This window comes from Kalmanozyma brasiliensis, assembly GCF_000497045.1.
Source record: "Kalmanozyma brasiliensis GHG001 unplaced genomic scaffold PSEUBRA_SCAF23, whole genome shotgun sequence".
Lineage (NCBI taxonomy): Eukaryota > Fungi > Basidiomycota > Ustilaginomycetes > Ustilaginales > Kalmanozyma > Kalmanozyma brasiliensis.
In genome coordinates this window covers 171,936-187,579 of record NW_015961963.1, presented here as the reverse complement: position 1 = coordinate 187,579, position 15,644 = coordinate 171,936, and the positions used below count along the sequence as shown (strand labels likewise).

The following is a 15,644-nucleotide window of genomic DNA, read 5'->3' as shown; positions in this document are numbered from 1 at the left end:
GTTCTACCATCCAGCACACAGAGGGGTCGATCAGATCAGAGAGCGTCTTTTTGAATGTTGGGTTGGGGTTTGGTCGCGCCGACATGGCACCGAAGCCCGACCGTAGCCTTGCTAACATTTTAGATTCAGCTTTTTTCGCGCAGGATTGGTAAAAAGGGCGCGCAAAAGGTGGCGTACAGCCTCGCCCCGCCCCACTCGCTTGGGCTTATCGGTGAAAAGGTTGACCGAGAGGCGAGCTTGGGGTCGGCACCATCCCGCCTCCAGAGGTGTCAGCCCCAAGTTGACCGGCACCTTCATGCCTTGGTCAAATGCCGGTACATACATGTCACTCAGCCGCGAACTTGCTGCAAGGGTGCATGCGAGCACAGGTTCGGGACCACATAGTGCTTGCTCTCTCGAGAGGAGAATTGCAACCGAGCGCCGGTCAAGTGGTATCTTCTTCTCTCTTGCGGAAAAGGTTCGGGACAGAAAGAGCAATCAACCAAGATCATTCTGAACAAGTGACGGCTCGCATGAATGACCTTACCCCGCATCGTGGCCCGTCACGAGGACTCGCTCTTCTCCATCTCGGCATCCTGCATGCGGGCCAATCCATCTGAACCACAATCACTTCTGGCGAGGACAATTCGACCGACCTTGCTGCTATACGTGCACCAATGCTACCTCGCCCTCATCGACGCAGGTCGTGTCTCGGGATGGCAACCAACCGTCCGTGTCCAAGCATAGAGTGGGAAGAAGGGGGGCGGGGGGCTAGGCCTACACCGGCCACGTAGCGTGCACCGGCGAGGCTTGGGTTGGAGCGGAGTTGCAAAGGCTTCGTTTTTATGCCTGGCCTCCGGTGACCCGTGTCCAGGGCGTGGGTTTTGTGGGGCAGGCTCCTCGACCTTCGCGAGCAAGCCTCAAGACGAGCAGATAGAGTTGAAGCCGCGCCGGGTTCAGGACCGTTCGATTCGGAGAACGTAGAAGGAGCAAGGGGGACGGTGAGGTCCGCCCTGTGTGGCTTGTTCCTCGACCTCACACCGACCGTTGTCCTTCCTGCTGATCGCATTAGACGCAGTCGACCTTGTTGGTGTTGTGGATCGGGCTCAATGATTTGGAGCGTGTGACACCACCCCACCTCCCCTCGCACAGGGACGAGCCTTTCGAGACCCTCTCGAGTGCAGGCAGCCGCATTCATCGCCCATCCCCACGCGTCCAGAGCCAAGGTCGAGCTGGAACCGCGGCCTACATGATCCGCACCACAATGCAGGCGAGACAATGCTGGTGACCTCCTTTTGCGAGACCAAGTGGGGGCAGCGCCGATCACAAGGGCAGATGGAGGTGTCGATCGGTTTGCCTCGGCTATTTCCCCACACACATGTGGGGGGGTGGGGAAAATCAAAACAACCAAAACGTCATTCTTGATCGCAAAGTCTTATTTACGACTCCCTTCTGGTGGGCGAGGAGGTGTGCTAGACGAACGCAGATGAAGTGAGCTGGACAGATCGACGTTGCAACACCGTGGGTCGAGACGAGCGTGACACACTGCTCAAGACGACATCAAGAGGAGCATGGTCGTGCGTTATCCTGCCGACCTTTGGGTCTAAAAGCAGGTACACACGTGCGACTCTAGCCCTCTAGCCCTCTCTTAGAGCTTGTCTTCGGGTGGAGATAACAGCCAACGCATCGAGATGAATATGACGGTGGCATCATGGTGAATCGCTTCGAGGAGCCGCGGTAGGCGCCGGTGATGCTTTCACAAAGCCTCCAGTCTAAGATTGTACCACCCGCCGGAGCTTACCTTTGGTTCTTGCAGACTGCCATAGCCGCCTGCTCGGCTTGTACGAGCTTGAGCAGCAGACAGGGACCGTTCAAGAGCATGAGACGAACAAGGCTAGAGGCGTCACACGACCAAGATGGGAAGGAGTCGAGAAGTTGCATGTCATGTCGTTTCCTGGCCACTTTTTGCGACCTCAATTTGAAACTACCTTTTATCGCAATTCCTTTCTTTGTGTGCCAAAATCAGTGAGCAGCATTGTCCAACATGCTACTGTAGTCATGGCGGGTCGGAGGAGCGATGCTAGAACCGCCTTCCATGCCCATGCATCGGCTTGCCTGACCGAAACGGCTGCTCATTGCTCGTATGCTGTTCTGGACCGACCTGAGTGAGGTGCCATGAGACTCGAGCTCGACCACAAGACAGGAACGACTGCAAGAGGCGCAGACTGTGTCCGGCGCCTCGACTCCCTCTCTTATCGATTCCTGATCACTCTCTTTCGTCACTGCTGCAACCATTTTCACACTTGACGTCGTCGGACCGGGCAGCTTTGTCATCGTCACTGCATGGATTGAGATCCGGTAAAACCATCTTGGCCACATGGAAGAACAAACCCGAAGAAAAAATTTGCCGACCTGTCACGCACCCCCGAAAAAATCTTCCGATGCATAGAACTTGTAATGCCGCTCGTCATCCCAGAACCCACGAGTTCGACCGCTCGAGGAAGGGTTACCGAACCATGTCCGCTCGCATGAATGTCAGGTTTGAGATGCCCAAGTGATGACAGCGACCGAGAGAGAGAGGGTTGAAAATTTTGTGCTCACCATTCGTTCAGGCGGTGCTGACTCGCTGATTTCGCCGCCTGCGCTCGTCTTCGTTCGAGCGTCGTTCCAGCGAACAAGGCATCGTGGTCCCAAAGAACCTCGGAAGAACGTCGCAGAACCCCCAGCCCGACGACCCGGCACCTACCGGACGAAAAGGAACCGATCTGAGCGACAATCAGACCTCATCACATCCGGTCCGATCACACAGCCTCAGCATCTCATCTTACAGTCTCAGCTTGCCGTCTCGATGTGTCAAGAGAGATGAACATTATTTGCATGCAAAGAAGAAACTAGTGACAGGGTGACAAGAGACGAATAGGGGGACTAGCAAACAGGCATGAAGCTTGTGCTAGCACCCACGGCGCTTCCTACGCCGCCCCAGAAACTGCTCGAGGGAGCCAGGTCCTTCTTGGTGTTGGCGCGCAGCAACGAAGGTCGCGGGCTCTGCGATCGAGGCGAGCCCGGCATGGCCAACGTCGGCGTGCTCGGCCTCGACGACGACGAAGCGTCGCCAAAGTTGAGGAAGGCGCCAGGCGTGAGGGGCATCTCCTGGGTGGGGCTAGCACGACCCGAAGTGACACCGCTCGTAGAAGCGATGCCGCTGGTCAGGCCAGCGTTGGCACCGGGAGCGGAAGTCATGGTCTGAAGCGCTTCCAAGATTTTGCCGACATCCTGGCTCGAGATAGTTCGTGCCTTGATGGTCTTGACTTCGTCCTTGAGCGCCTTGTTCTCCACCGAAAGCTGCGACACCTGCTGGCGAAGACCCTCGATGAGCGTGTCCCTGTCAGCGATCTGGTCCTCGAGCTGACCAATGTACTCCTTTCTGCGCGTCCTAAAGTTGCGAGCCGAGATCTTGTTGCGCAGCTGACGCTTCTCCTTGCTGCTGAGCTTCTTGTACTCCTCCGGATCAGGCTTAAGATAGTTGATATCACCAACGGCCATGGGAATGTGGCTGAGAGCCTTGTTGCTGCCTCCTGCGTTGGTGTCAGGCGAGCTGTGACGAGAGTGATCGTTGTCATCGTCATCATCGGACATGCCGTCTTCGGACATGGGAGCGACTGAGTCGTCTTGCTTGAGAGATAGCTGCGACGTCGAGAAAGTCAATGGCTGGCTCTGATGAGCTGCCAGGGCCGCAGGACTGATGGAGCCGAGAGGCATGGAAAAGGGCGCAGCACCATTGACGTTCTCGACCACGTGCGGATCAATGGTAGCCGTCTCATAGTCGGTGGTGCGGAAAGGCGAGTTGCGGAAGAAGCCGAGCATGTTCTCCGAGTCGTCTTGCTCAAACTTGATGGGCTGCGAACCGAGGGCTTGGGATGGCGCCTCGAGAAGTGACGAGCTAGGCTCGCCAAAGACGGTGGAGAAATCGACAAGCGCATCGTCCTCGTTGATGCTGTTGAGCACGGGAGGGGTAGCGACGGGCGAGTAGTTGCTGCCGGAGAAGGCAGGCGACTCGGCAGCGTCAAGCTCAGGCGGACTTGTCGTGTCTTTGACGGAAAGCGGAGCCTCGACAGGGGCAACGGCGGGTGCAGCCACAGCGGCGGCAGCCTTGGGCTGCGGGACCGAGGGTCGCATCACAGCAGCGACAGTGACCTGCGAGGTAGATGCGTGGGGCTGCTGAGGGGCCTGAGCGTGAGGACGACCTGATGAGGAGGAAGCTGTGGCTGGCCCAGCAGCAGCAGTAGATGCGGCACCGCCATTCTTGTTTTTGAAGAGGCTGTCAAAGTGGTTGCGAACATATCGGTCGAGGAGAGCCTCGCTGGGCTGGGTGCCAGCTTTGCGAAGCTCGACGGCGAGGTAATAGCGGAAGAAGACCTCAGGAGAAGAGCCGGGAGGAGGGGGCGGCTGATTCTCGTCCAGGCCGACTTTGCGCATGTTGAAGGCAGCGGGAGCAGTGGACGAGGACGTAGTCACAGATGCGGCGTTGGAAATGGTGCGAGCACGGGGCTGCAATGTGGGCGAGGACGGCATCTTGATGGGATCATCAAAGCCGGCGAAGCTCGAGTTGCGAGCGACCTGAGTAGCAGCCATTATAGCGACGTGATACTCTCAAGCTGGTGAGGCTGTCTTCGAAGGCCTTTGAAGTAAGCGAAGGTGTTGAGAGGTGGCCAGCGATACAAAAGGACAGCGATGAGGGGCTAGGAAGGATCCAGTGTTTGAATGCAGGGTTGCGTGCGATAGCGTTGGAAGTATGCGCTGTACGAGCTGTATCGAAGTGATCAACGAGGATGGCTTGGAAGTCGTTGAGCGAGCTTGAGAGTAGTAACGATGTTGAGGACGGCGAGGATGGTGATGGCGAAGTGGAGAGAAAGGGAGAGTGTAATGAGTAGCAACAACAGAGATAGCAAGGAGCGAGCGGGCCGTGCCAATTGCTGAGCTGTGCGGTGCTGAGCTGAGTGTCCTGAAAGCGGCGGGAGCGGCTGAGCAGAGGCGCGGGCACCTTGACAGTGAGACAAAGCCTTGGCTCGGAGCTAAGCAAGCCAGCCAACGCGACCCGAAAGGAACACCTCAGATTTCTGCCAATTTCGATCTGCGATGCGGCAGGGCTGAGCTGTGCTGAGCTGTGCTGAGCTGTGCCCTTTTCCAAAATCAGTCACACAATTTGGTAAGAACTGGTCACAGTCACGCTATCATTTTACGCCACGCCAACATCGCAGTCACTTTGCCTTCTTGTCAAGTGGACATGCATCAAGACCCTGTCTGTGTGTGTGTGTCTGACTGACGTGCAGACAACTTAAGCTCAGCTCAGCTCGGCTCTCCTGCTTTCCCTCCAAATCGGCGGTCCCACCAACGCTGGCGTGCTTTCAGGAGCACTCTTGGAAGCTATCTCACGCGAGCTGGCGAGCCCGTTCCGCTTATCTTGCCCCTGAGCAGTCGAGGTCCCGCCTTGTGTCGTGGTTCTGGTCCGTGACGACCCGAATCCGCGGAGAGGTGCCCGCAGATAGTTCCTTTCCGTTGCCGACCCCTCGAAAGGAAGACGAGAGAAGCTCGAGGATGGACCGGTCCGGTTGCCGCTCCTCTCACTTGTGTCGGCTGGTCTCGTCCTTCCACGTCGACATTCACAGCTGATCACATACACTGATGTTAGAGGCAGCTTCACCATTCAGTGAATGCTTGGTCCGAGCTCGAATCTTGACATGCCGTTCGCAAAGCTGGTCTGCTCGTGGGACCAACGGCGACTGACTCATGAAGGTGACGGTGCTTACGCGTTCCTTTCTTCAGGGTCCAATGCATGAATGCTCCATCTTGCAGGACGATCACCTTCAATTCGAGACTGTTAGACTGGCCATCAGCGGGAAAGAAAAAATAGATCTGCTAGATCAAGTCTGCCGATTTGACAGCTTGGACCGATCTCAGGGTTTTGGCGTTTTCGCTCTTGTTCATGAAATTCTTCGCCTTGACGAGCTGATCCGCCCCGCAGTTGATGTAGTGGTCGCGAGTTTGTTTGGACACTGCTTCCTCACGACCAGCAACAACATCACGCAACGGCACACATATCGCTCTTGGCTCGAGGAGACCGTCGAACCTATCCGATTGCCTCACTGCTGCCAGCGCCCGGTCGCCGCACTCGACTTCGTTCGCAATTCCTGTAGCATTCTCGCATCTGCGCACATTCGCTCAACCATCCGCAACCATGTCGTGGAGAAGCAACGCACAACGAACGGGCATGAATGCTCAGCCCCTCGGAGGCGCTAGAAGATGGGGAGGTGGCGGCGGCGGTGGCGGTGACGATGGACCTTCCAACTCTGGGTCACCACCCTCCCACTATCAACAGCCTCACCAGTATCAGCAGTCCCAATACCAGCAGTCCTCGTATCAGCAGCAGCCACCGTCACACTCGTATCGCGCACCGCCACCCCCTTCTTCCTCCACATCCGATCCGAGGCAGGCAGCGCTTGCAGCCGCTGCGGCCGTCGCTGCGAGCATCGGCATCAAGCGCGATCGTGATGCTCCGCCCTCCTACGCACCACCCACCCCCGCTGGCACAGACGGTGCCGATGGCGGTCCTCGCAAGCGCAAGTCTCGCTGGGGCGATGCCAACGACAAGATCGCTGTCCCCACCGCCATCTCCGCCAACGTATCCGCCGAAGAGCTCGACAAGTACGCCATCCAAGTGCGTCTCGACGAGATCGCGCGCAAGCTGCGTTCCGGCGACTTCATCCCACCCGACCGCGAGCGCTCGCCCTCCCCACCTCCCACCTACGACAACCAAGGACGTCGTACCAACACTCGCGAAGTGCGGTACCGCAAGAAGCTCGAAGACGAACGTCTCGCGCTCGTCGACCGTCAGCTCAAGCTCGACCCCAACTTCCGCCCGCCCTCCGACTACCTCGCGATCAAACGCAACCAGCGGCCCACCGAGAAGGTGTATCTGCCCATCAAGGAGTTTCCGGAGATCAACTTTTTCGGCCTGCTCGTGGGTCCACGTGGCAATACGCTCAAGACGATGGAGCGACAGAGTGGAGCCAAGATCTCGATCCGCGGCAAGGGATCTGTCAAGGACGGCAAGGGCAAAGGTGGGGACGAGGATGAGGAGGAGATGCACTGTGTCGTGGCAGCGGACGACGAGGCGGCGGTGAAGAAGTGCATTCGGCTCATTAACCAGGTCATCGAGACCGCCGCGTCGACGCCTGAAGGTGAGAACGATCACAAGAGGAACCAGCTGCGCGAGCTCGCGGCGTTGAACGGCACGTTGAGGGACGACGAGAACCAACTGTGCAAGAACTGCGGCAACAAGGGTCATCGTGCCTTTGAGTGTCCCGAGCAACGCAATTGGACCGCGCACATCATTTGCCATCGCTGTGGAGGGCAGGGGCATTTGGCCCGGGATTGCACGCAGGGTCGACAGGGAGGATTTGGTGCAGGACCCAATGGGCCGCCTGGTCCAGGAGGGCCGGCGCCTCCTGGCGGGACGGGCAACAGACAGTTCGATTCGGACTACGCCAACCTCATGGCTGAGCTGGGCGAGCCCGCTGCTGCCGGTGCGGGAGCTCCCAGTGCAGGTGCGCCCGGGCCAGGACTGGCAAACGGAATGGGTGCACCCGGTGCAGTGGTCGGAGCAGACGGAAAGAAGATCTCACCCTGGCGCAATCCTGAGGTGTGGACGCAACCCGGCTTCGGCGCTCCTCGCGGCGGCGACGGCGGCCCACCCGGTCGTGGAGGCTGGGGTCACCGTGGCGGGTACGCCAACCGAGGCGACCGCGGGGGCTACCACAACGCCCAACCGCACCAATCGTATCCGTATCAACAACAGCAGCAACAGCAGCAACAAGCGTATCCGGGATACGACGCATCCGCAGGCGCAGGCGAGGCAGAGGGGCAGAAGGACTACTCGGCAGAGTGGGCGGCGTACTACGCTGCGCAAGCGGCGGCGGGTGCTGGAGCGCAGGGTGCGGGCGCACAAGGGGCAGAAGGGACCGCGGCGGGCGCAGACGGCATGGACTATACCAAGGAGTGGGAGGAGTACTACCGGATGCAGGCGGCGGCCGCTGCTCAGGATGGGGCTGCGTACGGTGGGGCGCAGGCTTGATTCGCAATCACTTGATCTCTCTTGATGGTGACGAATGTAGCTGCTTCGTTTGTTTGTCGCTCATTGTAAGAATGCTCACTTGTAGGTGCAGCAGACGTTGTTCATGCTCTGTGTGCGTGTGCAAGTGAAGAACGCACGGCCTCGCGGTGAGAGTGTGCCAATACAATGTGAATGCCAGTGATGCACGATTCCGATACAAGTACAAAAGGGGGCAACGCCTTGCAGATCAATCGTACTCCTCGTCCTCATCGAGACTCCTCTTGACGCCCCTTGCTGCATCGGTTGCCTCGGCATCTTTCTCGCCCTCCTGCGTCCCGGCCTGCTGCGATTGGCTCGGATGCACCGTGGTCATGCTGACATCTCCATCATCGCCCACCTCCTCCTCCTCGTCGTCCTCATCATAGTCTTCGTCGTCATTGGACCTTCTTGTTGTGTTGGTATCAAAGACCGTGGATGCCTGGGTGTTGCTCGGTGCGGTCGATTGGGATTCCTTTTCCTTCGCCTCTCTCTGCTCTTCAAACTCGTCCCATCCATCGGGCAACTTGTTGGGAACCAATCCAAAGTTTACGTTGGTCAAACAATGTTCCCTTTCCGGCAACCTTACTCCGTGTCGATCGCTGATCGGGGGCAGAGGTACGCTGTTGACCGTACTTGCCAGGGCGAGGAGCATATCTTTCTCAGGGGGGTTGGTGAAGCTGTAATTGACGCGACTCTGAATGGCGAGATTGACGTCTTCAAGGGAGAGATTGGAGCCAGCCTGTCGACTGTTAGCGTGATCCGAGTAGACGAGGGCGTCCGAGAGAACGTCGTAGGTGTAACGATGCGCAAATTCGAGGAGTTGGAGAAGGACGGATGGTTCGACGTCGGATACGCCCATGGAGGAGAGGATGAGGGCGATGAGGCGCGCATCGCGCGGGACCGGACCGCGAAGTCCCGTGTCCGCGTACGAGGTTGAGGCGCTGGCGTCGGTGTAGATCGCCATCGTGATGGCGCTGCAGGGAGAGGGGAATGAGTAGCGTAGAGGACGAGAAGAAAAGGGTCAGTTGGAGGACCATCGCGTGCTCATCGTCGGGGCAGTCAGAGCTGGCCGACTCCCGGATTTTTGGGCTTGTTAGATCGGGCTGCCAGAGCTTCTTGTCCCTCAACCTGGTCGTCGAGCGGTCGTGTTTGCTCTTGACATCTCACCATCGCATGCTTGGGAGAAGGTCAGCAGACGAAATGTAGCAGCATGGAGGGAGCCCAGCTCTACTGGAAGACAACACAGCAGCGATGGTTCGTTCCAGAACCGATGACGGTATTACTGTCCTGGGCCAATACGAAGAGCTGGCGAGTCGAACAATCCATACGAGGTCTTGCGATTCAATTGCCCAGTCGTGACCTCGGTCTGCATTCGTTCCACACAGCCCGTTTCCATCAGCGACGTCGCAACGAGAGGAGTAATGGGAGTGCGCCACTCAAGCTCGGCGCCTCAAAGCGACGCTTCCAGTATCGTGATGCTGGCTTCCTCCTGCGCCCCACGCTTATGGTTGATCTTTCACGATAAAGTGGCATCAGCGGGCAGAAACCGCCAAAGCGATGCAGCACAGACCAAAGCAGTCGTAGAATCGGGAGTGAAGTGATGTTGCTTCGGACGCAATGCTAGTGTACAGAGAGTTTTGACCGGGTCATCGAGTATGCAAGTCTTGACGGGATGGTCTACCAGGAGGCCTTCTTGACGCCTGGCAGCTCGTTCGCTAGCGCCTTCAACCTGAACTGGTACTGCAGAGCATCAATAATCGATCACAAATCAACCAATCGTCAGTGATCTCTCCAACCATCGCCGTGCCTCTCTGGCGTTGGAACTTACCCTGCACAACCCGAACTCGGAGATGACCGCCCTTCCGCGCCCCGTCTCGGTGCATCGGTTGGAGACGCTGACTGGTCTTGTCTTGTTGGGGAACTGATTGAGCTGAAGTTGCGCTTGGTGACGGACTCGCTGTGGTAATGTGGTGTTGCGAGCGATGTATTTGAAGGCGCGACGGACGAGTTCGTTGGACTGGACGGCTTGTCGCGTGGCCATGTCGCGGAGGACACGGGCGTTCGGTCGGACTGGCATGATGCGCTGTGATGTCTTCCCCTTTTGTAGACACAGGAGGAAACGTATGCGATGGGCTCGGCGGAGGTTGAGAAGATAGAGAAATGGTGTGAGAAGAAAGGTCGAGTGCACAAGAGGAAGGGGCCTTCTTCCCGAAAAAGTGCGCGGGTGTCGGAGCCGTTCTGCGAACAGAATTTGGGAACGTGTTAGGGCGCCCTTTGCTGAAGATGTGAAAAATTAGCTCATGATGCTCCCCAACCTGGACCCTGAGAAGAAAGCCAAAAAAAAAAGTCAAAGCTGGGCACATGCATCTTGCCGGACAAGCACCACTTCGAGAATGCGTTGATCTCTCCTCGCCTCTACATACGTCGAGATGATGGCGTCGTCATCTGTCGCGGGACCGCCGCACAAGAAGAGGCGGTACGCGGATCAAGCTTCTGGGCCAAGTTCGACGCACGACGATGGCTTCGGCACTCAATCCCTTCCGGTAGCCGTACTCCCCGACGACTTCTCAGGAGACCCTCTGGACGGCGAGCAGTACCTCGCAGTCGTTCGTCGCGAAGCAGCGGCTGCCCCTGGCATCTTTTTCGCCGCTCACAATCCTTACGCCGACACCAATGCCGTAGCATCGACCTCAGCGATACCACTCGATTCGCTGCCCGACTCTGTCTCAACCGCATCAGCGTCGACTCAGCTCGACGACGGCCTTCTCATGCCTTCCTCCGAATGGAAGTCGACCTTCACGCAACAGTTCCGCAACGCACGCGAAGCGCTCAGCAATACGCCCACCGAGCCCGTCAAGCTGACCAAGGACGACCTACCCAAGATCAACAACACCAACGCGTGGTATGCGTGGATTCACGGTCGACCACCACCGCCCACCTCGCCCGAGGAAGTGGAGAAGCAATCTGGCAAAGCTCACGAATGGCGGATTCGCGAGCCATCGGCCGCGCTGTTACTGCGGCTGAACACCGAACAGATACTGGGACTGCTCGAGACGTTTCCGTACTGGATCGCACATCGCGTGTCGATACCAGACGGTCAAGCGCGGATGGAGGAGAGGAGGGAAGGAGAGGTGCTGCAGCCGCTGCATGCGAGGTGGCTGTTTGCATTGCTGTTGAGGCTGGATGGGAGGTTGGTGAGTGAGGAGATTAGTACGCTGAGGACGCTGGCGAGGGCGTGTGTCGCTGCGATCACGTTGAGTCGGATCAGGAGGAAGGCTGTCCGGTCGCGCGTGGGTAAGGCGGAGGCAGCGGAGGTCAACGGAACCGCGGAAGCCGGGGAGAAAAGCACCGAGATGAGGGAAGAGGAGAGCATGAGAAGGGACGAGGCAGGTGCATGGATGGTGGTCGCCATCATCGCGGGCGTGTGGGGCCAGTCCGACCTATGGGACGATGCGATCGTCGACATGAAGCGGGTCAGTTCTTGACCATGTTCGCGACATTGCACGAAGGCGAGAGCTGTTGTTGTAGATACCCATAGCGATTCAAGCAAGGCTCGGTGCAACGTCTACCATCAGGCCCGATAACCCGATCAGCATTTCAATGCTTATCGCGATCTGAATCCGCGAGCTCCGTTGCACGGAGAGCATCGTGTGAGCCAAACGTCGCCCCACCAAGCTTTGCAGGATCAGCGCCGGATGCCAAGAGCAGCGGAGTTGAATGCTCGTGCCGGTGGATCCCATTTCAAAAATTTCGATTGAACCGCATTTCAACGGCGATTCTTTGAAAGGCCTGTCGTGCCGAGCAATTCAAACTTGACTCGAGCCTTGTTCGGCAGGGCTAATTTTGAGCGGCCTCGACTGCTTTCAGAGCTTGGCCAGCAGGCCAACTGAGCATGCTCGACCTAGGTGAGAGCATTCTTTGGCTCTGGTTGATACACTTTGGCTGGCTTAGGTCGCAACAAGAAGCCCTATCGAGAAGACGGAGGGAGAGGGTGAGGATTTGTTGAAGGCAAGATCTTAGGCAATGCATTTTTGTTTTTACGAATAATTAATCTTAGCGAGCTAAAGGGACGAAATTTGAACCGTCGGCACGTCGAAAGGGCGCATTTCAAGCACGCCAACGCGATGCGGTCATGTCCGTTCAACAGTGTTTTTTCCCCATGCCGAACGCGAAGTCCCACTCTTCTGGGCTTGGTCGATCTTCATCATTGTATCGCAGAAGAGTGGCTTCAGCACAAGTGAATACGAGGCGTGAGAATATGTCATCCGGGGAAGCGACTATGAAAGTGACATCGAAGATGGCCCCGTAAGAGGCCGCGTGACGGACAAAGCGGAGGAGAGCCGAGTCGACTCGCTATGCTTTTCGGCAATGAAACGCGGCAAAATTGCAAAGCGGCACGGCAGGGCAGGGCACTGCGAACCAACAAGCCGACAGTTGATCTCATGCTCTTTCTGTTCGGCATCGCCTCTCCTGGTGGCTAAGCCGCTTTGTTGTCATTCCCCTCGTCACTCTTTACACTCGCTCGGCTGCCGACGGCTGACACAAACCTTCCTACCTCACTCAACCCTGCATCGTGAAGGCAAGGATGCTCAGCTGCAACAATGCCGGCTGAGTCGCTACCACAGCACGGCAACTAGTTTCAACCAGCAACACAGTTTCACCTGCACACACGACCACCTCAACGGCATGATCCTCGACTCCTTCTCTCGCTAGATCAACCGTCTCTCTGGCACCCAGCATACACCCCAAAACGCGCAGCACCAACATTCTTTGGCGCTGCCGGACAGTGCAGATCCTTCTCATCACTCTCGGCATCCTACGCCCTCCCATCGGTATCCTGCTCTCTTGGCTGCAAGCTCGCACCGGCACCACAACCTCATCTCGTCCTTTCGTTCGCAACAGCATGCCATGACCACTTCATCGTCTTGAACTCATCCTTCTCCGTCCGCTGCTGGCACTAGTCTTCCTCATCGTCCTACTCTTCGATCGCTACGTCAAACCAGGCAGTCTCCTCGACGGCAACCATCCTGCATCCTTACGGCACCCCGTCCTCATTCTCGGCGCACAGACAAGCACCGACCTCGTGGTCTTGCCGCTCTTACCTCCGCTCACTTCCGAACTCGCTTCTCTGCATACCACCTTGCATCCGCCGGCTCCTCTCGCTACCAGATCCTTTGCACATCCGACACACCCTGCAACAAGCGTCGACATCAATACAGCAGGCAAGCTGCCCTCAGCTGGTCGCTTGACCAACCACCTCCAGCATATCTCTCATCTGTTCTCCATCATCCTTCGAAGGTCTGACTCACACAAGACCTGATTCCGCTTCATATACATCATAGCCACGTCTGCCGATCCTATCGCCCCACCATGTCGTCCTGACATCGACCTACATTCCAGTCATTCTTCCATAGTCACCGTGAGCGGCACAGCGCATCGGTAGCGTCAGCACTGCCCTCATACCACAATGGCTTCCCCATCAATACCATCGATACAGCCTCCGGCACCAACACTGTCGCGAGGTCATCTCAGCTCGCATTCCCGTCTAGCTGAGGATGCGGTGCTCGAGTCGTCACCCCTGCCCCCACCACCCGACTTTCCGTTGCGCCCATTGACACCAGAAGAGATCGATGCCATCAAGCTCGTCGGTGCAGAAGACTCTCGGCATTGGTCGCAATCCAAGAAATGGTCCACCACCCTCATCATCTCGCTCATGGGCTTCATCTCCCCCTTGGGCTCATCCATTCTGGTTCCCGGCAATGGCTTTGTCGACACCGACTTCACCCTAGGATCGCGGACGCTTTCGCTCTTGCCGGTCTCGCTCTTCGTCATTGGTCTCGGTATCGGTCCCTTTATTCTGGCGCCATGTTCAGAGACCGTCGGCCGACAGCCCGTGTACGTCATCACAAGCTTCCTCTTCATCATCTTCAACCTGGCTTCCGCCTTCAGCCCCAATTTTGTTGCCCTCAACATCCTGCGTACTTTTGCTGGTGCAGCAGGCAGTACCGGTCCCAGTCTGGGGGCCGGCAGTATCGGCGACATGTTTGCACCCAAGGAGAGAGGGCGAGCGCAGTCCCTGTACGGTCTCGGTCCGCTCATGGGTCCTGTCTTGGGTTCGCTCATCGGCTGCTTCATCGCTGCAGGAACAAGGAACTGGCGATGGCTGCTGCACACGCTCACCATCTTGTCCGCGTTCGTGTTCGCCGTCATCCTCTTCTTCCTCGACGAGACCTACGCACCCGTTCTCCTACGCAAGAAACGAGAGCGTGCCATCGAGCAGCGACTCGAGCAAATTCGTGAGCAGGATCCCATCACTGCCACCCTCATCTCGGCCAATAAGCCGACAGCATCGCAACGCACACGCAAATGGCTCAAAAAGGTCCTACCCAGCAGCGAGATCCTGCACAAGCTCAAGATGGCCCAATCCCGACCTTTCCGTCTGCTCTTCACCAACCCCATCTGCGCCATCTTCTCGTACTACCTCGGCTTCTGCTACGGCATCATCTACTTATTCCTTACGCAGCATCCGTTGTTGTTTCAGACGCGCGACGGCGAGCCCAGCGCTCCATCTGAGGATGTGCTGCCTACGTACGGCTGGAGTCTGGGTGTCTCTGGGCTGTCCTACTTGGGCCTGGGACTTGGTTTCCTCGTGGCAGCGTTCACCAATGCGTTCCTGCAGGACGAGATCTACGCTCGCTTGGTCGCCTCGGACGGCAAGCTGGGGTGGTTCCTGTTCAAGAACCAGACGGAGATCAAACGGATCATGGCCGAACGGGAATTCGACCGTGCAGCACGGGACGGCAAGGACACCGAAAAGGAGGCGCAGTCGATCAATTCGGCGGATCAGAACAACCTCGCCAGTCGACGAGGTAGCGACGGTGCCAATTCGGCGCTGGGTAATGGCACGCCCACTCACAATTACGACGCACCCAAGCACAACGACACGCCGACCGTCGACGCGCCCGCGCCCGCCAAACCTGCCCCCGCTGCCAGCACTGGCAAAGGCCGACCCGAGTACCGTCTCCCGCTCTGCTTCGTCGGCATGCTCATTCTCCCCGTCGGCATGCTCCTCTTCGGCTGGTCGGCGGCCAACCAGACGCACTGGATCGTGCCGCTCATCGGCTCGTTCACCGTAGGCTGCGCCACCATCCTCTGCTTCCAGACCATCCTCGTCTACCTCGTCGATGCGTTTGTGCCCTATTCAGCGTCCGCCACGGCCTGCGCGGTGTTGGTGAGGTCCGTGTTGGCAGCGGCATTTCCCCTGTGCGCAGAATATATGTTCGAAGCGCTCGGGTATGGTTGGGCCTGCACGCTGCTTGCGGGTGTTGGGATGTTGGGTCTGCCCGTACCTCTCGTGCTGTTCAGGTACGGAGAGGGTCTGAGGACCCGATACAAGTTCAAGGGGTGAGAGAGGGGAAAGCATACTTAATATTATCGTTGAAGTGTAATTGTATCGTTTGTTCAAGCATTCATTCGATCTGTGTAACCATGTGTGGCCGGTGGGCGACAGCAGAGT

At 57.7% G+C, this 15,644-nt stretch overlaps 6 protein-coding genes across 6 annotated transcripts; 3 read left to right on the top strand and 3 right to left on the bottom strand.

Moving 5' to 3' along the window:
- Nucleotides 1-2,904: 2,904 nt before the first annotated feature.
- On the bottom strand, nt 2,905-4,611 carry PSEUBRA_003622 (Basic-leucine zipper domain protein; the record flags this gene model as incomplete). Its single annotated transcript, XM_016436679.1, has 1 exon — nt 2,905-4,611. The coding sequence occupies one exon, from the start codon at nt 4,609-4,611 to the stop codon at nt 2,905-2,907; it is 1,707 nt and encodes a 568-aa protein (XP_016291981.1).
- Nucleotides 4,612-6,214: 1,603 nt separating this feature from the next.
- On the top strand, nt 6,215-8,110 carry PSEUBRA_003621 (Zinc finger, CCHC-type; the record flags this gene model as incomplete). Its single annotated transcript, XM_016436708.1, has 1 exon — nt 6,215-8,110. One exon carries the CDS (start codon nt 6,215-6,217, stop codon nt 8,108-8,110), a length of 1,896 nt encoding a protein of 631 aa, XP_016291980.1.
- A 226-nt stretch (nt 8,111-8,336) lies between these two features.
- PSEUBRA_003620 (Transcription initiation factor TAFII31) lies at nt 8,337-9,092 on the bottom strand (the record flags this gene model as incomplete). Its single annotated transcript, XM_016436680.1, has 1 exon — nt 8,337-9,092. One exon carries the CDS (start codon nt 9,090-9,092, stop codon nt 8,337-8,339), a length of 756 nt encoding a protein of 251 aa, XP_016291979.1.
- Nucleotides 9,093-9,805: 713 nt separating this feature from the next.
- On the bottom strand, nt 9,806-10,205 carry PSEUBRA_003619 (Ribosomal protein S14; the record flags this gene model as incomplete). The annotated part of the gene is made up of 2 exons (XM_016436696.1): nt 9,806-9,868; nt 9,957-10,205. 2 exons carry the CDS (start codon nt 10,203-10,205, stop codon nt 9,806-9,808), a joined length of 312 nt encoding a protein of 103 aa, XP_016291978.1.
- A 352-nt stretch (nt 10,206-10,557) lies between these two features.
- Nucleotides 10,558-11,613, top strand: PSEUBRA_003618 (Gem-associated protein 2; the record flags this gene model as incomplete). The annotated part of the gene is made up of 1 exon (XM_016436712.1): nt 10,558-11,613. The coding sequence occupies one exon, from the start codon at nt 10,558-10,560 to the stop codon at nt 11,611-11,613; it is 1,056 nt and encodes a 351-aa protein (XP_016291977.1).
- A 1,982-nt stretch (nt 11,614-13,595) lies between these two features.
- PSEUBRA_003617 (Major facilitator superfamily) lies at nt 13,596-15,536 on the top strand (the record flags this gene model as incomplete). Its single annotated transcript, XM_016436717.2, has 1 exon — nt 13,596-15,536. One exon carries the CDS (start codon nt 13,596-13,598, stop codon nt 15,534-15,536), a length of 1,941 nt encoding a protein of 646 aa, XP_016291976.2.
- Between the last annotated feature and the right edge of the window lie 108 nt (nt 15,537-15,644).